Consider the following 24,221-nt stretch of genomic DNA (forward strand, 5'->3'; position numbering starts at 1 on the left):
TTGAGCTTAAATGCCAGCTACCATATTTCCCACAGGAGGCGAAATTACAGTGTTGGGTGGTTTAAGAACATCTGAGAATCTTCTTTTAATGGCAACTGCAGAATAGTATTCCTCTGTGTCCCACAAACCTCCTGACCAGCCTAGATGCTGTAAGCCTGAGGCCTGCATCCAAGATGCACAGTTTGAAACTGTACTGATCTGGAATTTCAGTTCAGCATCCTGGTGGCAATGGTCAGGTATGAACATGAACTTTTGAAAAGGTCAAGGGTGTTTTTGTTTCAGATTTGTATTTTACATGACAGAAAACATTGACAATAGTACAAGTCACTAAATACGTCCATAATGCATCCGTAAGTGCCCCATGTGTGATGCCTCAAATGACAGACCTGCTCTCAAGAGACAACCTATTTAAGAAACCCTGTTAAAAGTCATAGGCTGATGTAAAGTGTTTTCAGTGAACAGTGTGGGTTTGAGAGCTGCCTGAATGCAGGTGGGTTTTGACTTCCCTCTTTTTTTTTTTTCCCCTAGGTTCCTTTTGATGATGGGAGTTTTGTTCTGTTGCGGGGCTGGTTTCTTTATCCGAAGACGGATGTACCCTCCTCCATTAGTAGAAGAACCTACTTTTAATGTGTCTTACACCAGACAACCAGTCAACACTGCATCAGGTCAGACTGCTCATTATAAAAGTTTCACTAATTTCTTACATTTGCCAAGGTATTTTAAAAGGGTGGGCTTTGAGCTTTTGTTTGTTTGGGTTTTGGGAACTGTGGGATTCCGACAAGGGATTGCACTTGATTAAACCATGCAGCCACCTCCTGTGATGAGTGATGTCTTCAGCCTTTCAAACAGCATTATTCAGCTGCAGTGTACAGAAGTGGTTTTGAAACCCAAGATCAGAGGACTTTGAGTTCCTTTCTGTTTTGGTTCCTAATTCCTTTATAGCTGTGTATCCATGCAAGGAAGGAGGCTAGCAAGCTCCCCCTTTGCAGTGTAGACAAAATGATAAGTATCCAAAATCAACAGTACTGTGAAGAAAGAGTTTAAATACAACTGATAACATCTGGCAGAGGTGAAGGAAAGCCTAGCGTTTTCTTCCACAGTCTGGCTGTCTTGCAAGTCTTTTCTTTTTATTTGCCTTCAATGCTCTGTGCTACAGTCTTTCTGTGGCAAAGTGGTCCATCTCCTGTGTTAGTCTGCTTACTGTCTCTCCAGTCAGTACTGGCTGTGAGCATCAGGAGGATCTACCTAGTGAGGGCTCCTCTGACAATACCGCTTTCAAAGTTTGTAATTTCTTCCCCTCTGTTAAATAGTTCCAGTTTGGAGAATCCTGCAAAATGTGACTTACCTGTAAGCAGAAGCTGTTTGTGCCTTATTTTAAATGCAGCTCTCTCTGGTTGAAAGACCTTCTACAGTGCTGAGATTTTATCTGAGTGCACACCCTGGTGCTTTCTTTCTCCCTGCCTCAGCAGGGCCAAACTGAGACATTTTTAACTGCTCTCCACATTGCACAAGTCAGTGCTAAATTGTGCCAGCGAAAGTACACACACGTACACATGTACAGGCGTGCTTGGGGCACTGGCACTTTTCCTCCCAGACCATCACGGAAACAAAACTGAATATTTTGTAATGAGAAGAAGGACCTCTTGGAAAATATGGTGCCTAAAACTTCTCTATTGAAAGTCTTCTGAACTATTACATCTCTGTGCAATACTGTGGCTGCATTAAGACAGCCTCCTTACAAAAGTGTCCTAAACCACCCCGCCCCAGCTTGCTGTGACTATGAGTGTTGTGCAGAAATGCAGCATTTGGGCTCTCACTGCTCCAATGCCAGCTATTACACATCCACGTGCCTCGTGTAGGCTTTGGAAATGTTCTTTCTTTATCCTTAAGCATGGACTCATAGTGCATTCCTCCGCCCTCTCTCAGGTCTAAATGGTTAAAAAAGTGTTACAGACACTTTATTCACCCTCCTTGTTTAAATCCTAAGAGGTTTTTTTTAGAGCTTCCGTTCTGCATCTGTTTTTCTCCTTGACTGAACACAGAGTGTTCAGCTGTGGGGAAAGGCAAACTAACTAAACTGATATTTTTAAGCCTGAAAAATAACCTTGAGATTATGTGAACAGGGAGTGTCTTTGGCTGGATTGGTAAACACTGGATTTAAATTTAGAGCACTGTTTTACTTTTTCATGATGCTTCATGGAACGCAAATCATGGACAAATATAAAATAAGCACAAGCTCTTTGACCTGTTTATGGCACTTGCTTCCAGACTGTTGTTACTGTTACTTAAAAGATTTGGGCTCTGAGGTAACCCCATCTTTTTTTTTTTTTTTTTTTTTTTTAGTTTTAGTTTTTCTACTAATCTAGGAATATTCAACAGAAAATTTCCAGGTTTGGTAGCAGTAGCCAATTCACTGTTGAGGTCGATGGAGCCCTTTAAAACATGGTTCATTGTCAGTCTCCTTCCTTCTCTGCAGTGATAGAAGCAGCATCTTCTGCCATCCCAGCAGCATCTTCTGCTGGGAGTGCTTTTTCTGTGGGCCTGATTGGGAAAATAAATTGAACACCTCACCCACAAGAAGCAGTTTGCAGATCCGGTGGTATCCCTCACTTCAGTCCTGACCTACGTAGCCCCAAACTGGCAGTTCAGGTGCTGGCAATGGTTATGTCCCTTTATGGTCACTTACCAAATGCTTGCTCAGTTGATTCCACAAGAATGTTGATATTCAGATGTTATTTTCTTCTGCATTTAATGAACTGAAAGATTGGTGTCCACACTTCCCTCCCCTCTCTCCCACCACAGATTCAATAATACACGTAAATTTTAATGCAAACGGTTACTTTCCTAAAGAGCAAGCTGCAGAAAGCTACCTCAACCTCTCCAGTTTCCTATAAAGATGGAAATGAGCAAGCCAGAGCTGGGCAGGATTTAACTGTCCATTTAATCAAAAATGCTTAAGAAAAAGGCTACAGAAGAGGGTAATAGCCCAAATTTTGGAGAGGTAAGATTCAGCTCCTGGCTTTTGGACAGGTAAGAGCCCAGCCTGGCTCTCCTGCAGCCATGAACTGATGCTATAAATGGATGCAGAGCAGGGGCTTCTCGTTACTGCAGCAAAGTAGGGAGGTTGTGGAGCAGCTCTCTTCACTCAGACAGGCAAAAGGAAAAACTGTTGTGATGGTGTGTTAAAAATTACTGTGTTAAGAAGGAAATAGCTTCATTCTTGATCTGCTTTCTATCCTCTTTCCTCCTGAGTGTCCAAACACAGCTCCTTTGGCAGACACCTCAGGCTCTGGGACAGTTTGTGTCCATGTTCCCTATCTGATTTTAATATTGTAATAACATGTTTTGGGATTTGGCATGTAGCTCTTTCCTGAATACTTGAGGTTGTAGGAATGCTTAAAGAAGCCTGTATTCCTTCTGTGGCAATACTGAGTCCAAGGTCACAGAAAGGAATGATTGAGGGGGAGATCCCTTAGAGGCTGTGTCATTTTAGGAAACACAGATTAGCATCAAAAGAAGAAAACTTGTTGGTCAGGCATGATCTTTTTTTCTCAGTCCATCTTTATTTAAGTAGACAGGGAGAAAGAGAAGAAAACTAATTTACTTCTTAAGACAGAGACAGTCTGTGAATTCAATTGCATTAGGTCATCTTCACCACCCACTGTGATATCTGAGGAGGGTTACACACCACCTTGGTTCCTAATGGCAGCAGTCTCTGTTACTCCTCATGTGTCATAGCCAAGGAATTTTGTGTTTGATCATACATTTCCTTTCCATGTCCCTGCAGGCTCAGACGTCATTTCTTAAATTTAATCTGTGCAAAACAATCTTGTCCCATTGTGTTAACCAGCCATAACTGGCTTCAACTTGGCCTCTTGCTTCCAAGCTGTATCATGCCTAGAAGGGAAATTATCTATTTGAGGTGCACTCTGGCTTATCAGCAGATCCAGTACACCACAAAATAATCTATGAAGTCCTTTTGTAAGACTTGACACCTGAGTCAGGGCCACAGTAGAAACTCCTTTGTCCACCTGGGATCCTACACCTCTCCTCTCTGCTGACATAGTAGCTTTTCTGTCAGTGGAACTGAACAGGGATTGCTGTTTTCCCTTTCAAATGGGAGTTGCTTGGACTAGCGGTGCCCTTTGTTTCACTGAGTGATTTCCATTGAATGCAAAATTGAAACTTTTTGGTGATATCTGAAGAAGTGAATGTAGTCCTGCAAGGCTGGGTTTTCTCTGGAAGGGAGAAAGATAGCTCCTTGTCTTTACTCTGATGAACACTTTGAAAAAACTTGAATTTGTCCAGGTGCGCAGAGCACAGGCCCTGGGAGACCACAACCTGATGTCACTGCTGTTGTTGATACCTTTTCTCTCCTTTCTTTCAGGGTCACAACAACCCGGAGTGCCGTATTACACAGATCCAGGTGGACCTGTGATGAATCCCATGGCTATGGCTTTCCACGTCCAGCCCAATTCCCCACAAGGAAACCCGGTTTATCCACCCCCACCTTCCTACTGCAACACACCACCTCCCCCATACGAGCAGGTGGTGAAATCCTCCACGTGAGGACTTTGGCTCTCTAACCTGACTGTGAGAGAAGGTGCAATTGCAAAATGACCAAGATGGAGGGCATCTGCCCCTTTGAACACTTGCTAGTTCTCCAAGTCCTCTCTCCCTCCCTTCCCTGCACTTTTCCTCATTAAAGTTATTTGCAAAGGGGGTGATTTTTAAATTTTTTTTCTTTTGTTTTCAGTAGAAGTGGATTTTTTCTTTGTCTTTAAAATGAGAGAAGTTGTCTTTGTAATGCTTTTAATGGAAACCTATATTTAAAACCTGTATGTCTTTCTCTTTATTTATTGTTCATTTTAATCATGGTTTTAATTGCATTGTGGCACGTTACTGATAGCAGTTCTTTCTGCAGCCCCAGAGTGATGCACGCTCCTAAGACCCCACTGCAGAAATGCCCTCATCTAAGGGAAATGACAGAGAAAGAGGGTAGAAGTGGGTAGGGCAATGTTTTTATCAGAAATTGTGACGACCATATTTTTCTTTTATGATTTTTCTTGTACAGTTTGGTTCTGATGTATAACAGAAAGATGCTGCAATAGAAGTTGCTGTGACTAGAGTACCAGCATTGGTTGAGCCATGGCAGGGGCTCTGCCAAGTGCCCTAGAAAAGAGGGACTCGTTACTTTAAATGATGCATCCAAACAGTGAAGGACTGGGACTTGAGTGTTTCTTGTCCATCACCTGGACTCTGCCTGCGTGATTGGCATCCTTACTCACCTTGTTTTGCCAGCAGTGAGATTGTATGAAACAGATAACCTAAATGTTTGTGGTGAGAGGGAGCTGTCATAACTTCAGAGCTACTTGTGCCTCCTGACAGAACGGGTAGAAACGCTGGAATCCGTCAGTTTTCTTCCCTAAATTGGAAAATATTTACAGTAAGAACGGATGGGAGCATAGTTACAGGTTTACTCCCTTTGATGTTGATGGGAGTTTAGTCCCAGAGACATAGTAGCTTTCATTATAGTCTTACTGCTGCCACAAAATGTACCAAGTGGAGCTGTCATCCTCAGGTGACATATCTGTAAATCTGCTCTCCTCTCTAGGTTCCGGCAAATAATAACTTTTTGGGACAGGTGCTTAATAGCATTATTTGACCTGATGCACAGATGGTTTGACTTTCAGTGGCTCAGCTCTTCATGTGTTTTGTTGTGAGTGCTCACACTCACAACAAACTCTGTTGTGACCTGAGTGACCACAGGTGAACAGCTTCAAGTAAACACAGAGCCCCTTTAGCTGTCAGAGCTCTTACACCCCTCTATGTCTAGCAAAAATGTGAAGCTGCTCTGAAACATGACTATGTACTAATGGGACCTTCTCCCTTTGTGCATATTCAGAGTCGTGCCACTGAAGAGTGACCAAAAAAAAGATGCCATTGCCTCCTGCTGCTGAAGGACCTGCAAAAACAGAGTTAGGAGTCCAGTGTGGACCTTTGGGTACCCAGTAAAAGCTTACTCACTGCCCATACACAGACTGCTCCTGTGTCACGCCAGCCAGGGCACAGAGATCACCAGCGTGGTTTGGAGTAATGTGAAGACCTGTGTTGCACAGGGAGCTGAAGCTTTATGGTGGCATTGTTACATGCAAGTGGTTTGTGAGAACTTGTTTCTAGGTGTCAAGCTGAATTTGCAGAGCATCTCTTTTATTGCGAATATGAGTGTCTTAGCAGAAAAACTTCTAAGGGCCACTGTTCCTAAAAGCTGCTGGTGGAGTTAGTGGCCATCTGGAGCAGAGCTAGGTTTGGAGGAGTACATTCCTGCATACCTGACTTTGGTGAACCTGGAACTAAGGCTTTCCCTTACTGTGCATCATAATAAGGGACAAAGCAAAGTACTTCCATGTGTGCAGTCAAGGCTTGATAGACACATAAGATAACAAAAAAGTAAATTTTCTATATGAATACTAGTTCCATCTGCACACCACAACTGTATATATTTTCTAAATTAGTGTGCATTTGAAGTGTAAAGCTGTGTATGTCACTGAGTATGGTTATGTATACAAGACGATTTTTTAAAAGCAAATCCAACCTTTTTCTGTCAATAGAAATGACAACAGACCTCATGTTAGTAGATAGATGTTGTTAAGTCCTTTTATATTATGAAATGTATCTATGACAGCTGGCATTGTCCTGGACACATTGAATAGAAGCCTTTGTACATTGAAATTCAATTTCAGGTGAAGTTTTCCTGAAGTCTGGGTAGTTTATTTCCTAGTGTTGATGGATGACACCACCTCTTACAACACATGGACTTCTCTGCTAGCGAACTTGCTTGGTGCTTGGTCTTTTCTTGAAAACACAATACCTGTGTGGACATCCATATGAATTACTTTCAGATTGTTTACATGCCTTTGCTCTTGTTGCCTTGCCAATTCCAACAGGATTTTACTTGGCAGTAGTGATGCCCTAGGAGCTGCCAGCTGCTGCCGCTTTGCTAATGTGAACTGCCCTGTGGTGATTTGGTGCTTCGTCTGTTGCAGTTCTCTGAGTGCATCTACTGCGTCCTTTCTAACACAAAAGAGATTTGGTACCTCGCTGATGAGGCAAGGTGGTGTTTCAACTGCAAAATAAGGTTGGTGCTGGTGGCTGGGAAGCTTGGAGATGTGTGGGGCACTCTCCTGCCCCTTTCCAGAGGCACTGGACCCGTATGCAGCTGACTCCCTGCCTGCCTTTGAGATCGCCCCATCTACATCAGGAAAGTGATTTAATGTCTTGTGGCAATCCATTTCCTGGTTCTGTCAGAGGTGTTTGATACAGGGAGGGGGGTGGGGGGGGTTAAATGCCTTGACAGGGCTTGGCCAGAATGGAGATACTTTAGTGGAACCACTGTACCTGGGTGAGGAGCCAGGAACACAAGCAGTAACCCCTTGTGGTCTTCTTCAGTTGCACATACTCAAAATGTGTCTGATGTACCTGTGAGGAGGCACTAAGCAGGTGTGTAAGGAAACCTTTGAGGTCTTTCTCTGCTGCCGTGACCCTGGCAGCAATGAGGATGAGAAGGGGGTCAGTCCTCTTCTGCTACAATGAAATCTCCAAGTATACTGTTTTAAAAGGCACTACAAGAGACTATTAGTACATGTTGCCTCTAGCTCTGATGTGGCCTGTGTTTCATCACTTTGGGAAAAGATAATGTAGTGACAAACTTCTTTTGTTTTGAGGGTGGCTTTTTTTTTCTTTTCCTTTAGAGCCCTGTGACAGCTTACACTGCTGTGACAACAAACAGCTGGGACTACATTTTCCAACAAGCTCTTCAGACCATGTGAAGAAGCAAAGGCAATATTCCTCTTTCTTCTCCACTTCAAACAAACAAACAAAAAACCCATCCCCAAAACCCTCAGAAGGGTTAGCTTAAAATGTATATATCCAAGAAGCCACTTTTTGGCACACAGGTCAGCAAAGAAGGTATAACACTTCTTCACAGACTGAAGCGGTTTTTTTTGGTTGGTGTTTTTTTTTTTTTTTTATTATTTCTCAGATCTAACACTGCTAATTCAGTAGGCGAGAGAAGTGGGCCAGGATGTCTTTGTAGGCCCTGTGGCTGTGGGAGCCCTCCCCCCTAATGCCCTGTCACCACCTGAGCTGCCTTCTGGGCTTTTACAGTTGTACTGTTTGGCAGGGAAATGACTACTGAGACACCATGCAGAAGAAGATCCAGCATGAGACAGTTTCTACAAAGCAACTGCCAGATAATAAGGCAGTTAAAGAGGAGAGGTGCAACTGGCAGCCACTGTTCAAAGGTACCGTGTGCAAGGTAAAGGGGACAGTAGAGAAAGCAGAGGGAACAGTGACAAGCAGCCCTCCGACTCCAACCCCTGTAGATGAAGGTAGCTGCCTTTCTGCACAGATGTGTTACTTTGGCTTTATGCAGTGAGAGAAGTCACAGGGATTGTTGTATTTCTAGCTGTGTCTCACACTATTTCTCTCCTGCTGCCTAGCCCTATCTTAATCTAATAGCTGCAGCTGGATTTATAGCAGTCCACTTGCAGATGTCAAGGAGAAGCTGTGGCTCTAAGTCAGGTCCCTACTGCTCCCTGCATACAAATAACAGCTGCCCTGCCTGTGAATCAACATGAAACCATTGAGAATAAGTGGGAGAAAAGTGAGCAATTTCACCAGGAAAGACTGCTGTATAAAACACCCTAATGGGACAGGGCTCAGGCAGCAGGCTGCTGCTCAGGTATTACCTGACAGTCTGCACCCATACCTCCTCCCACTTCTCTATCCTATGCTGTTTTGATGTTGCAGAGATTTATTGTGCTAGAAAAGTCCCAATGCATTTATCTAGCTACAGCTGAATTTGTACCGAACTAATGCTCTTAATTAAAAAATGCACTGAATTTCTCCCAGTGGCAAAGACAGCCATGAGTGGCACAAGGGGCTTTGAGAAACAGAAATACTGCCCGTTGCTTGCAGCATGCCTGAAGTTTCCTTCTGTTAAAACCTAGCTAGAGGAACACATAAAACTTTCTCAAAACTAGAAAAAAAAATGTTAATCAGCTGGACAGGGATTTCATACATGTGTTTTAAAAACCAGGTCATCCTGAGTTAGGCTTTAGATGCAAACTCTTCAACAGGACCTTTGTGACCAGAAAGAAAGCAACGTTTTGCACTAAGCAATGATCACTAAAAACCACCTGGGAGAAGCAGCAGGAAAGGGGCCTGCAGTGCTAGTAAAATGTGAAGGTTAAAGAAAAGCAATTTGCCCACTTGCCTACTTTCTGGCATGTGTTTCATCCTGAAGGACTATGAGATAGGGAAATGGTTCAGCTGTCAGATCAGTGGGACAGCTATCACCACAGTGCTGGAGGGAAGGAAGGAGAACAAGAGGGAAAAAAAAAAAAACAAACCACACAAATTACCACCACATAGCTTGATCTTTACTAATAAAGCCAAAGAACAAAACATCAGCATTTTTTCCTCTTTTTCTGCCCAAAGAGCATCTCCATTTTTAAAACTACTGCTTTTTGCAACAGATGGACTATTACACACAGATAAAGCAAACCAGGGAATATTAAGACATTTTCCACATTTTTCACATTTTTAGTTTGATGTCATTTTGGAAAACAATGCCTTGATGAAACACATTTTTTCACCTTCACACCATATATCCTTTCTTAATGGGCCAACTAGATATCACAATGCTGTGATGAACAGAAAGGAGCCATGGGGAAAGTCACGCCAGGAAGATGAAGCAGATGCACTGTCAGATGCTTCTCAACTCTATTCTTTCCAGTCTTACTCAATTCCAGGAAGATTCTGTAGAGAAGGATGGTGCCAGGCCCCACTGTGGCAGAAGGCTGGCTGTGGTACAGAAAGAGCTCGTAGCTGACTTCATTACTATGACAGGTACACTCAAGCATCTTGGAGATCTCCTCAGTATGGAGCTGTTCTGAGTGTGTATATACCTATATATTTTTAAAACTAGCAAGTTTTAATTCCCCTTGGGCTCCAGCAAACCAAAATCACCTCCTACAGGAACCATTCCAAGCTGAGTAGCCTAGGCCAATATGTATATAACCACTGAATGAAAAAAACCTGCTTGTTGACCCCAGAGTTATATGGTCCGTATGGTCCGTACAACACATGCTTGGGATTTGCCAGGAAGGCTGGTGGCTTCTGTCTGTTTGTGAGCAGTTCCTGTAAACTTGGTGAGCTCTTTCCCTGTTAACCCATTCCACATGCTCTGCAGCCACAGCGGAGGGGAATGAACAAAGGTGTGGGGGTCATGTGAAACAGGATTAGAGCTGATGTCTCTACCTCCTTTGTTAGCATTTCTGTGAAACTTCACCCTGGGCAAATTTCCTTCCTGGCTTATTTATGGGCAGGATCAGTGATCCACAGGCTTAAGAAAGAAACACAGAGCCCTTGGCATGGAGGAACATCTCATTGAGATGGCCTCTATTGGTACAGTGTGCATTGCCTCCTGTAATCGGCTCTCCCTGTTCCTCACTGATCCCTCACATTAATCAACTCTTCCAAGTCCTCACTTTCTGCTGCTCTGCTCGTTTGCTTCAGCCCAGCTGCTTGCCATGCAGCATTCCTCATCCCCACTGCCTTTCTGCATTTTCCCTCATCCCTGGCTGTAGAGGTACAGCTGTCTTTGGTGTCCCCACCTCACCTTCTGCCCTTTGCCAGAGAGGTGGAAAAGTCTCTCCCGCTGCTGTTTTAATCCTACCTGACAAACCATTGGGATGTTAAGCTGTTCCTGCACTGACACTGTTGCTGTTGTCCAGCAGAACTGAATGTGGAAATTATTAGCATCCCAATGGATTTGGTAACAAGCATTGTAACACATTCAAGGAAGTCACCTGCTACAATTCAAAGATTTATGCAGGAACAATACATCTCCAAGCCGGACTACAAGCACTGGTGCTCAACAGATGGCCCACATGTCCACTGCGTGCCCGAAAGGTCAAACTGCCACTCACACCCAACAGAAGATATCCATTAAAATAAGCACCTGGAAAGACAGAGCACAGGGAGACCTGGGGGGAGGATGACCACAGAGCTTGAGCAACTGAGAGTGTGCTACACTTACCTCTCTCAAGCAGTAAGTGTACATACTATCTGGAACACATAAGCCTGCTGTAAGTGTACTCAGAGTATGTTCCGTTTCTCCTACAGAACCAACAGCCTGATATTCAGGAGCACCTGGAAGCTGCTCTAGCATTTCACAACTTCACCACACTACAGGAGGAAGCAAAGCACTAGCAGTAGTTAAAACTAATAGCAAAGGGCTTTTCTGTTTGGATTTTAAGATGAAATGTACTTCAGTTACAGCTTCTAGCAATGGCTTCATATTGCTCATTTATCTTCTGCAGCCTCCACAAGCAGCTGGTACTTATTGCTCCTGTACTACTACATGGGCTAAATGCAAGGGGGCTGAGGTGGGAGGCGAGGGCCCAGAACAAATCATCACCTTGGTTTGGAAGTAACAGTCATCCTGAGTTACCTGCATGGGAAACTTGCCCTGACACCCTCCCTTACTCATCTGTTCTAGATGCTGCAGGACAGGTTTACTACAAATCCAGTTACAGGAGAGAAGAAGCATAGTTATGCTGTCCTGGCTCTGGTGTTGGTGGCAGTGGGAGGTTAGTCCAAGTGACTCCACCTGCAGTTTAAGCTCATGCCATGGGACAGGGCTTTGCAGAGGTAGGGAGAAGCACCTCCACCCTGCTATAAGTGCCTAACAACACTAACCAGGTCCAGGTGCCAAAGGAGTGAGACTCTCTTACAGACTTCCAAAAAAACCTCTCACAACAGCAGCAAAAGACAAGTCAGATCTCTTCCAACCTGCTAAGTTTCTGAAAACATAGGCCTCATACCTCTTCATCAAAACAGACTGATTTCCATCAGCTTAGCTTGTAGGGAATGTACATAAAAAGGCAGAAAAATATGAACATAAAAATATGTGTCATCTCTTTTTAGAGTTGCCAGCTCACCAGTGGAGCTGGGCATTGTCCTGCAGCAAACTCTCTGGCATAAGGTGGAACTCTCTGGGTAACCATACTGCAGAAAGCAACACTGCTGCTGAGAGTCATGCACGAAGGTACAGGATGGAGATTCACACAGAGACCAGCTTTTTGCTAACAACAAAAGACTCGAATCAACACACAACACCAATAAACATGCAGAGCATGTCAAAGACCTGAAGAAGACAAATACAACGGAAGAGAGAAAGTTCAAAACTTGACTTCTGTTGTCCTACATCTGAAGGTATCACTTTAACAGAACTTAAATGTGGCTTCTCCTGTTCATGCTCTAATGACTTCATGGTCCTTTGGGGTGGGAGAGGTGAGAAAAGGGGTTTAGCCATCTGTCGGTTCAGCATTGAGTTGGTTCAGTATCAGAGGCACTAAACAATCTCATCTCTTTCGGCATCAGTTTTCTTTCAAAATGATGTTTTTAGCTGTCCTGTTCCACTTTGTTTTCCCTCCTCTGAGGTCCAAGTTCAAATGCTGGAAACTGGGAAGTCTCTGGTACTGAAATATCTGAGAGGAAGTGAATAGCTCCAGCCATGCCTAAAACATAACAAGAAAGAGATCTTTGTGTTTCTTTGACAATAAATCAATACAGTTGACGGCAAAGGCAATAGCACAGGTTTGAACACCTCCCTCATTAGATCTGTTTTTGAACAGGTGAACTTAGGGCCTATAGAAAGGCAAGTGCATCTGTACTTTGTCCAGGAAACAAAATTTTATTTGAAAAGATCAAAGGCAAGAACCAAGATCTCTGCTAACATCTCTGCAGCTGAACAACCTCAGTGCTATTTCAAATTAAGAAAAAGTTTGGACAGTCCCTCACTACTGGAGCAGCTCTGGCTTGTCATTTCACTGGTTAAAAAAAAAGCCAAAACTTTATTATACTTGTAATGTACAGATTCATTTCTTCACTATTCATAAAGAGGTCATCCAGAGCCTGAAAAACTAACATTATCATCACCCAACAGAACTCTTAGGGTGACAGACAAAAGAAACACCCTACAGCAGGAGAGCATACAAATATAAGCTTAGTTTTAAGATCAAGCTAAAATTCTATTTTATCAATAGCTATGCACATATAAAGGAACCTTCCTGAATTACAGTATCTGATGGAAACAAAACAATCAAAGACAATCCCATAAGATGCACATGCAAATTCTGCAGAAAGCATGCATGTACATGCAGAACTGGACAACGTCAAGCTCAATTTTGGCTACAAAAACAAACAAATCCCAAAATAAAGACTTCATCTGAAATAGAAGACTTCTAGATTCTTCTAAAAAAACCCAGACATTAAAAACTAAAATAAAAACTGTATATCCACATTGAAGCACAAATCATCCTAGTGTTGGCACTACTTCACCTTCTCAACAAATTTCAAAGCATTTATACAACATGCCCACTTTTACCACCCCCCCAACAAGTGCATGCAAGGGTGCTATCAGGAATAAGAATAATTATGCTTGTCTCCCTTAAGCATTAAGACAATAACTCTCTGTTTAGGAGAGATGCATATAACTCCTGCTCCCTTGTGTTTACACCCTGGACTGGTCTATCTGCAAAATGACCCTGCTCCGCCTGCTGTAATTTCACATGTTTGCGGCAGGTGGCGCACGAGGCTCGTTCATGGAGCAGCAGCGGCGCTACCTTAAATTCCACTTGGGTCTCTCGTTCCTTGATACTGATTCTATAACACAAGGATGAGATACAGAACAGAAAATAAACTACAAATAAAAATAATACAAAGCTCTAGGAAAGTATTTTACAACATCTTTGAACTTACAGAAAAGCCCATAAGAACTCTGCATTTCTTTCCTGCTCAAGGAAATTTGAGCTCAAGCTCATTTGGGTTCATATTAAAACTACCTTTGCCTTTGTTTAGTATTGCAGCAGAGAAGGTCCAGTTCTGACAAGCTGGCAACTAGTTTTGAGACCCTCTACCCACAGCTGCCCCTCTCCCAGTCCCTCTGTGACACCATCTGTGACAGAACTGCTGCCCAGACTTCTGTTTGCTTTAAACCAAGCAGCATCAGCACAGCAGAATTTTATTTGAGAGTAACAATGGCACTGGTTTTACACTGGAAAATGCTGAAGTGCAACCAGCATTGAAAGTTGTGACAGTGAATGATTTTCCTTTGTCCTTTTCTAGCCCGCTACCACCCTGCCTTCTTTTAGGCAGAGGTGATGGTAGGGGGTGGGTGAACCCCACCTCAAAGTGGAGGAACCCACCAAAGACTTCCCAACTCATAAGCATGTCCCAAAACTGCAAGAAAGCCCCTCTCTCCTGTAATACCAAACCATTTGCAACACCATCACTTTACCTTCAAAGAGAGAATAAGGTCGGTCAGGAATACGACATCCATGTGCACCATACTCCAAACACCATTCAGCAAACTGGGGAAACATTAAAAAATGTATTTTCATTTAAGACTGTTAAGTGCAAGCTTGAGTATCTGCATATCATTAATAGGTAAAAAAAGTAAAGCAGAGTAAGCAGACACACAACACATAAATCACTGTCTGAGATAAATTTGTCCTACTTCAACCATGACAAGGCTGCAATCAGGCTTTAAAATATGTATTTTCATAGCATGAGTTTCAGTTTCGTAACAATGCAACTAGGTAGGCTAGACTTTCTGTAAATCAATCCTGCTACAAGTCAAGGAAAAATGCTGTAAGAACAGATATAGTCAGTCAAAATTTTTGTAATACTTTATCAGTTTCTTATCTGTATTAGTGCTTAATTTATCCACATACTCAGGACTTAGGGCTGTTAATTGCATTTTGGTTTTCTTTCACTGCTGTGCACCAATTTAGAGTATTAAATCTCCAGCTGCCCTTATTTAGTTTTATTTATTTGCTCTTCCCAAGCCTTATGAAAAATCATTATAAATGCAGTTAGACAATTATGGTCATCAATATTTCATTGCAGAAGATGGATTAGCATTAAAAAGAGTTAATGGTGTCCTTCTTGTGTTTGATCAACACTGCTGCAGTAGCTACATTAGATATACATGACTTACAAACTGCATCTGGATAAATTTAATAACAACCATCTATTCTCCTTTATGGCTCCCCAGAGCATAAGGGGGCCACAAGTTCCCCTGGCACTTCTGTGCTTGGATGCAAACCACTGCTTATTCAAAATACAGTACAAAGATTCCTACAAAGCAAAGAACTGCAAGGTCTCTCCCTGCTTCCCCCACAAGTTGGGTAACCTGCTAGCAAACAGATGATCCTAACCAGAGGGTGCCCCAGCCCTGGAGTTGAAGCTATATGCGGTGTAAGCATGATCGCAGAGCCTGTTCAGCAGGAGGAAGAGGGGGTATCTCCTCCTTTTCTCCCTCCCTACTAATTTTTCTTCTCTTGGTGTGTGCATGTTTGTAAATGTCTTCAGAAAACCCAGTGTAAAAAAAAAAACAAACCCCAAACACAAACACTGTAATCCACATCGTTATTGAGAACTGATGAAACATTTTTGGGCACCCTTCGGGTATAAATCATCAAACCAAGGTTTAATTCTCCCATGTAATCTTGGCTTAAATGTGAGGACTAAACATGTTTATGTCATGCTTCTAAGCTACAATCAGTTCTTGCAACATCCACATCTTATGGCATACTAGCCTTTATTATCACTTCCAGCCTGGGAACTGCAACATAAATTAAAAAAAATGCACCCCAGGCTACTGAAGCACAACCATCATTTCCAAGTTCACAGCTTCAGCACAACTCGGATCCTGTAAGCTACACGAGTAACTTTGTTTAACCAAGGGAAAAAAAAAAAAGGAAACAAAATATTATAAGAAGACATCTGCCATTATTTGTCACACAGACTGGGCATGCTTGCCACCAGCAGTGGCAATCACAATGCTGAGCAGCACAGGGCTCAGATACTTTCTGTTGCTTGGAGCCCAGGATGCAACAGCCCTTCTCTCCTCTTACAGACAGGCCAGCTAGGAGCAGCTCAGCCTCTGTCTGATAATGTGACAGAAGAGCTGTGGGGATGAAAATGTGAAGCATAACCCTGGGGTCTCTTCTCTTCAAGCTCTTGTGGTTCATTTGTGAAACAGTTTCATGGCTCCTGAGGGGTAACCAGGGATTCCTGACAAGACTCCTTCCCCTGGGCCTCAAGCTTTTGGTGTGAAGAGACACCCCTGGGAGGGAAGCCACCTAGTTCTCTCAGTTACATGCCTTTAGGTACCAACTTAACTGCATGTTTGCTTCCTTGCATGCTCTGGCTCAAAAAGAAAAGATTTCAAGAATGCCAGACAAGCAAATTCCTCTGCCTGTTTCAAGATTTCCCCTGCAAAGGCCTGACTGAATGCTGGAGATGCTAAACTGCAGAGAGGCTGCAAATATGCTGCCAGACCTCATTATGTTGGGTACCTCCAGCAAACAGTCTTTGGCCACTGTGCTACAACTTTCTTCTCAAATGGATTTCAGGTATGTAACTGAGTCTCTTCCTTTTTTGCCTTTGAAACAGATATGCTTGCTTTACTCTGGCTTGGTGTGGACAAACACCAAGGGCTCTCTTGGGCCAGAAATGCAGCACCAACAGAAGCTGCCAATGCTGCACAGAGCTGCAGAAGATGTGCTAGCATGGAGGATGACAGTGAGAGCTGATAGCTGTGCTGACAAAAATGCCTGCAGGGTGCCGTGGTTTACACGTCAGCAGTGGGTGACTCCATGTCCACGAGTGACTACAAGTCACACATTTGCTGTGGGAGTAGCCGGGGTTTATTTCAATCTCTAGGATGCAGGTATGCCTACAGGTGCCCCCATGGCATGATGCTTGGATAAATGTGAGACAAGCAGTAACTTTTTTAAGCTCTGCTGACAGAGGACAGGCTGACAGGAGAGATAAATACAACAGTTTTACATATGGCCAATACTCATCTAAAAGCACCTAAGAAACAACCCATCAAATTTCAGTTGTAATACTTAAAAAAGCTAAATAGCTATGTACACAATATGAAACCTAATGTCAGTGAATTCAACTGAAAAAAAAAATCCTACAAAACAAACCAAAACCAAACCAAAATCTTATGAGGTGAGGAAACAGAGGCAGAGAAAGCCTTCCCCTTTAGTAACTGTTAGCACAGTCAGAGCTGATGGCAGAACCTGGACAATTCCAGTGGAAAAATTCTGAGTGTGTCTTTCTCTGCAATTTGTATTAATGAAAAAACTCTAAATGAGCACTTTAATAACTGCAACTCAGAGCTCTAAAAGCCCCAAACAGGCACTAGTCTGAAAACAAATAATTACAAAGACTACAAACAGTATTGCTCGAGGAGCCGAGGATGACAGTGGATATCTCAATGGAATAATTAGCACCACAAAACATCAGTCTGTTATTGTTCAGGCAGGCTAATTTTCAGACTCTTATTTTCTTCTGAATACATGTTTAGTTCCTCCCCTCTTACAGAACATTTGCATGTTCCACTCTGTGTATTAAGACAGTGCTTGCCCCACATACACAGCTGAAGTGGTCCAGTCAAAGTGTGAGTAAAGAGGAGCAAATGACAGGGCCCTGTTTTCCCATCCAACCCCACAGCCAGCCCCAGGACACAGCTGCTTACTCCCATCACATTTCACCCTTGCACAGGCATTGTGATGTGAAAGGGAACAGTAATTTTGCTGGGAAGCTGCAGAGCTCACCTTGCAAGCTCGGTAGAGGTACTTTTTGTCCTGAGTTAGGTTATAGAGAGACAAGAAGGAGTAGCCATTGCCAGCAGTACCATGGCAGATCCCGTATCCTTTCCTCAATAAACCTCTCTGCCAGATGACATCGCTACACTCCATAGCATCTTTCAAGTATTTATCCTCTTTAAAAACCTGTGGAATAAAAGCAGAGAATAAACACACATAGATTGAAGTACTAATGAAAACAAAAGGAAGCTGCACCTGAGAGGTATTTCACTCTAGTGTGGTGTTTTTCCATATAAAATTTATTTTGAATTTTAATAATCCATTCCTCATAGACTTGCTTTTCTTTTCTTACTAAGTTGTTTCTTCTTTCCCTCCATGAAAAAAAAAAGAACTTTTCAAGTTTTTGTTTCTGAAATCAGGACCCCAAAGGAAAAGCTCAAGTTCAAGTCCTTTGGTTCTATAACCTATAATCTATTTCAAGGGTCCGTGGTCCTTTTTTCTTCATCCTCCATTCCCAAACCTGAATTTGAATATACAGAAATGTAATTCTGCCGCCTCCGAGAAATGTAAAATAGAATACTGGACATCAAATCTGATCTGAAAGGGCTAGGTTGTGGTCTTCCTGAGTAATTCTTTCTGGTTACTCATTGTCTGCCTTAATTCCATGTCAAAAATGTGCAAGAGTATCACTTTGCATAGCACAGGACTCTCTTCTCTGCCACAGTACAAGTAGGAACACTACACTGCCTTGATGAGTACTTCTATTAGTATATTAGTATTAGTATGCACTCAGAAGCAGTAGCCAGTTTGAGCAAAAGACCAGTTTTGCAAAATTTATTGCAACTGAAGTGCATTTTGGACACAGAGAGCCCATCCAGAAAGCAGCAAACAAAAGCAAGTAATTTACCTGAACACTACCAGAATTCCACCTTTATAAAGCCACTTTTTTGCTTACCTTTGCCTAAGTCATTCTATGGATCAACAAAACAAAAAAGTTCACACCCTAAAAAAACCCAACAGAAAAACCACAACAAAACAAATGTGATGCATTAGTGTAGACTTAGTCCTTTGGAGATGGCATCCCTTATCAAACTGTTTAATAAGGTAATAGAAGCAATTAACATGCAAGATTCTTAAATCCACAAGCTTGATAAAGAAGTGGATTTAGATAAAGAACCTCTGAACAGGGTTTCTCAGCTACTTAACTGTAACATTTCAAATTAAGGCCTGGCAACACCATTTGATTTCCAGGACAAACACTGCTGTCTGTTAATGCAAGGCCTTGTGCTTGGTATGAAAGCATAGCCAGCAAAACATGCTCCAATTTTGTCTTTCACTGCTTCAAAAAGCAGAATACAAAGAGTAAAGGAAAAGCATCATATGCTCTATCACCTTTAACATAAAGAGGTAAAAAAAGAGACTGCTAAAAAGAATTTGGTCCTATCCCTCCTACCTCCTGCAAAATGTTCTGTGCTGGGGAAAGCATCACATTGAAGAAGGAGTAAGGTGGAAGCCTGCAGTGTTAAATCAATCTCCTACCACAGTCCAAAGAAAAAGCAACTGTGACTACTGCTACATGCAGCAACACAGTAAGAGATTTACAGTTCACATTTCAAGTAGCAGCATGAGTAATTATTCTATAAACCAAGCCTGCTTTTCATCAGCCCACCCAGAGGCCGATCAGGGAATCTGTCAAAGAGGGCTGTCAAAAGCAAGAATCAATTTGCATAAATTTAATTAAATGGCATACTTTCAAATGTCATGCAAACCAGAAGCACACAACACAAGAGAGGTAGCAAACCTAGTTAAGAATGGAGAAAGGTAAACAGTAGGCTTGTGAAAGCTCAGTGGTTATATTTATGCCCTAGAAGGGGCCTGGGATCTTTGCTCCGACATTAAGTTTTCAAGAGATATATCTTAATAATTAAGTAATTTATGGAAGACATTCTTTGGCAAGGCACATGAACCTATATTTTTGAAAACCAATGTAACTGTTAAAAGTCTTGGGATGAAGATTCAAAGAATTTAGGTCAATGTTCTCACACCCATGACTCTGATGCCAAATTGTTTAAATACTTGGTCCTTTTCCAAAAAGTCTAAAGTCTAGTAACCACTAGTGACCTGAGAAGCAATTTTATTCACTTATTTTCTCTTTACAAACATACCAATGTAAGTATTTGGGGATTTTTAGGTGCCTAGCCTAAGGTTCCAGTTTAAAAGACTACATCTAAAAAGACATTAAAGTCTTACAATCTAACAGGCCTGCATACAGGTGTGTCTGTAAAAACAGAGGTCTCTCTCTCTGTATATATACATATATTAGAGCATGGTGCTAATAACATCAAGGTCATGGGTTCAATCCCCGTACGGGCCATTCACTTAAGAGTTGTACTTGATGATCCTTGTGGTTCCCTTCCAACTCAGGATATTCTGTGAAATCTATGAACACAGAGTGATTCACCTTATAAGCTTGCATGAGCATGTGGATGACTCCGGGGGCACCATGGCACCAGTGAACCAGTCTGTCAGTCTCGTTGCTCAGCGATGACGGGTAATTCCCAGATCGGAATTTTTTATGACGCACATAGTCAATGCTTGGCTTCACCAGCTCTGCCAGGGTCTCCTGGTCCACATTTGCAATTGGCTAAAGAAAACATTAAAAAAACGATCACCAAACCCATAAACAGAAGTAGTAACAAAGTGTGTATCAACACTTAATTCTACAATCTATTTTCAAGTATCCTACATATGTGCCCTTGATCCAAATACTGTGAATCACTTCATACAGATTTAATTAATGTCTGCTTATAATACCCTTGTGAAGAACATTTTTACAGTTACTGCACAGACAAAGAAACTGGGGCACCAAGCTGTTACCTGTCTTACTGGAGGTGACACAGAAAGACTATGGAAGAACTGAGAATAGAATACGGATTTCAAGACTCCCAGGCCTCTCTTTATACCTTAAAACAGGGAGAACACTTACAGGAGAAAGATGGATTTTATAGCTATGGTGCTCATAATACACACTTGAAACAAAGCAGGTTACACATTTTGTCTTAAAAATAACTATTTCACAACAAACGAAGAAAAGTGTATATAGCGGCATATCTGGCAAAGATCTATGAAGGTTAAAGTTTTCCATCGTAAACAAAACTCCCTGAAGCTAAGAAGCAATAGCTACCTCACCAGTTACCTAAGCATGTTAGTATTACAATCTCATTCTTCCATTGCTCTTCTGAATTTTCTTTCTAGTTTTTTTATTTAATTTACATCCCTGCCAAATGGAGAATATATCCATCAACCTGCATCCTCTTGTACCTAAAGGTTTAGAAGCCAAGTAACTGTCTGCAGTTGTTCTTTGCTGGCATTCCCTCCACTTCCAGCCCATGTTACAGCATTTTAATAGCAGAGCTCTCTATTTTTACACAATCTACATGTTTTCTGGGATTCCTGCAAACTGTGGGAACAACCACAGACACTGAAGCCTACAAGAGCCTAATAATTGAGCATATTTTTTTTAATAACTTGTCTTTATTGCTGATTCAATGTCATCCAATTTCATTGTTTCCCACCAGCCTCAATCCATTTGCATTCAACAGGTGAGCACAGTCCTACAATTGAAAGTCTGACAGCCAAATGAAGGAAAACTTTCAGTAGCTCTATTTTGAGTAAGCTGAAGAAACCAAAAGCATCTACTTCACCTCAGCAAGGAAACTTTTGCCAGAATTCCATCTATCAGGTCCCTCAAGCAGATGACTCCATCTCTGCACTCTTCTGAATGTAACAGAAACCTTCATGCTGCTCATCATCAGACGTACACCTGAATACAGATCAGCTCGTCATGAAGAACACCCCAAAGCTGATCAGCCCTCACTCAGACACTGACCTGTGAGGTAGTGAGGCTCGGTAGGAAGGTTTGTTTTGAGGTTCTTGATTTCACACTGCACTCCTGATACAGAAGGTAAAGTGGATGGGCACCAGCAATAAATGCTTTCAGTCTTAAGCTATGGGAAGCAAGACCAGCCCAGCCATTCTTGGGAGGTAAATCCAAGAACAACAGAGCTCTTTACAAACCTCCTTCCCTTGTGCTTCCAAGAAGATTTGAGTACAAGTGAGTTGTTTGCCGCAAGATGCTGAAGTTCCCAGCACTTACTTCAAACAGCAAAAAAGTAACCTACAGGTATGCGTCCTGACCCTCTGGCCAAGAGGAATGACATGCAAACAGACATTTTTGCTTCAGGGTTAGTGAAAGGAACTTGGAGTAGAGAGTCTCTAGCAAGCACTTCAGAACTTCTCCTCTACCTCCTGGATGAGTTATTTAACATGGATAAGCTCTTATTCTTCCACTAATCTTCTGTGAATAACTCCAGCATATTTCCTCATATAGGTGTTGCACAGAAATTATGGTCAGTGACCTTCACATCTCAGGTGCTGTGTTAAACACCCTTTTTTTTTGTTATCAAATAACCACTCAACAAACCATCTCCTGAATTCTTTGCTGAAAATACAGTAAAATTCTCCTCATTTGGCGTGGGAGGGATTGGGAAAGGATGGAACTCTGATATGCCATCTTTTTCTGCAGTGGATGACTCAACTTTGGATGACTCACAATATTTAACATACAGTGAAAAGATGGTAATCTAATGCTGCATAAACAATGGCTTTCTGGTAATTCTTAAAAGCAGCAATTACATGTAAAGGAAAAACAGTTATGATTTTAACATGTAGATACAGTAGCTTCCGCTCATATCAAAAGGCACTGTGCAATTATTTCTGCTATCATCCTTGAATAGTAAATGAAGGGTAGAGCCTTTGAAGAGTCTCCTTTAAAGGACTGAATGTTTCTCAGAAAATCTAGCAGAGCCAGGGAAGGAAAAATGGAAGCCAGAAAGATGAGGGAGCCAGAAGGGGGTGGACAGCCTTGCTGAAAAAAGTGGTAAGTAAAGATAAGAGACAGTAAATCAGAGCAGCCTGAGGCCCCAGTGGAATGGTTACTGCAGAACATGTCTCTACTGAGGTTAAGACATGCCCCCAGGTAGCAGAGCAGTAGCTACTTCCATAGCAAAGTCAGCCACTTTACCTGGAACTAGTGGTGGAAGTGGTGTGAGCTAATTTGAAACAGATGGGGAGAACTCACAGCATCTGTTCCAAGTGAGGAATGTTTGAGTAGTGGCAACACTAAATACCAGCTCAGTCGCTTCTGCACTGAACGTCTGCACACAGCTTCAGGGTGCGAGGATGTACAGGCCTTTCACTTACCTGAGGGAAAGTCATTCTGCAGGAGCTGGTAAGGAAATGGACATTTACAAAGATGCACAAACTGGCAGCACCTTTGAAAACCAGAAACAGGTGCTATACAAATTTTGCAGCTCTATGGCCATCTTCTATAATGAATCTTAAAGCTTTTTTTCCATATCATAGAAGAGAAATAAGAAAAACATCATAATCCTATTGGAGAATCTCAGGGCAGGGAGGAATTGATTTAAGTGTGAGAAAGAGGAGGTATACAGAAGAGAGGAATCTCACTCAGAACAACAGGAAGAGAAGACCAGAAGAGCAGGGGTCATAAATACACTAAGGAATATCAGACAAATTGTGTGAGAAATAAGAGAGATAAGAAAAAAGAAAAACATCTAAATAATAAAAGCATTCTGAAGACTAATGTATGATTAAGGATAGTCTTCCAAAAGCATCAAGACAGTGGGGAGAAAAAAAAAAAATCACTAGAGAAGAGAGGAAGGGCATGGAGGACTGGAGGCACCAGTGGTGCACTCATTTAAAAATAGCAAAACATTGAAGAGTGATGGATGATAAGTGAATATTTAGCTGGTCTAACTGCAGGCACCAGAAGAAGTAATTATGAAGATGAGAGAAAGCACCTCACTGTCTCCATTGAGGACAAGAAACCGGATCCTGGAAAGCTGGTGCTCTGAACCACTCAAAGAGTTAATTCACTCTAGTGTGTGATACCTTAGTCACAGTTTTCTTCTGCTATCAAAGCCTGAGGTAGCATCTCTGCACAGCTCTGCGCTGCAGTCTAATTTCTAATTCTGAGACCCTGACCCAGCACAACACTGCACATGCATGAAACCTGAAGAAAAGATCCTCTGACTCAAAACAAGAAATCATTTGTGTATCACCACTGCCCGCAGAAGATGCTCTTACCTGCATGAGCATGTAATAGATCCCAGCCACTCCATGGGCTGCTCCAACATACTGCTTCCTGTGCCACTGGTACAGCAAAGGGCAACGGTCTGTTTTGCGCTCCTCCTTTGAAAAGTTTTTCCCCGATTCAATAATAGCATCTATCACCTGAAAAAAAACACACCTCGTCTATCAGTCTTGCTTACTTTGATTCAGACAGTTTTGCTTCGGCATGACTAAAACCACAGTAAAGAATAAACCACTATAAACAGTCTTAGGACAAAAATATTCAATTCATTTGGATTTGAATGTTGAGGTAGAAATTGTATTTTTCCTTAATGATGAAATCACTTATTTTAAAGAGTAGAAATTGAATAT

At 42.1% G+C, this 24,221-nt stretch overlaps 2 protein-coding genes across 3 annotated transcripts in view; one reads left to right on the top strand and one right to left on the bottom strand.

Moving 5' to 3' along the window:
* Positions 1–5,968, top strand: part of VOPP1 (vesicular, overexpressed in cancer, prosurvival protein 1) — an 81,381-nt gene extending 75,413 nt beyond the window's left edge. For both annotated transcript variants that reach the window (XM_017823718.1, XM_017823710.1), the window contains exons 4-5: positions 529–665; positions 4,388–5,968. In XM_017823718.1, the coding sequence (XP_017679207.1) occupies positions 529–665; positions 4,388–4,569 (319 nt within the window). In that variant the 3' untranslated portion in view covers positions 4,570–5,968. The remainder of the gene's footprint in view (positions 1–528; positions 666–4,387) is intronic.
* Positions 5,969–9,421: 3,453 nt separating this feature from the next.
* The window catches only part of LANCL2 (LanC like 2), a 31,405-nt gene continuing 16,605 nt past the window's right edge, over positions 9,422–24,221 (bottom strand). The window contains exons 5-9 of the mRNA XM_017822478.1: positions 23,865–24,011; positions 20,158–20,340; positions 17,706–17,882; positions 14,369–14,441; positions 9,422–12,587 (exon numbers count right to left, since the gene is read on the bottom strand). Of these exons, the coding sequence (XP_017677967.1) occupies positions 12,472–12,587; positions 14,369–14,441; positions 17,706–17,882; positions 20,158–20,340; positions 23,865–24,011 (696 nt within the window). The 3' untranslated portion in view covers positions 9,422–12,471. The remainder of the gene's footprint in view (positions 12,588–14,368; positions 14,442–17,705; positions 17,883–20,157; positions 20,341–23,864; positions 24,012–24,221) is intronic.

Source organism: Lepidothrix coronata, unplaced genomic scaffold (assembly GCF_001604755.1).
Source record: "Lepidothrix coronata isolate B3197 unplaced genomic scaffold, Lepidothrix_coronata-1.0 Scaffold3, whole genome shotgun sequence".
NCBI classification, from domain to species: Eukaryota; Metazoa; Chordata; class Aves; order Passeriformes; family Pipridae; genus Lepidothrix; species Lepidothrix coronata.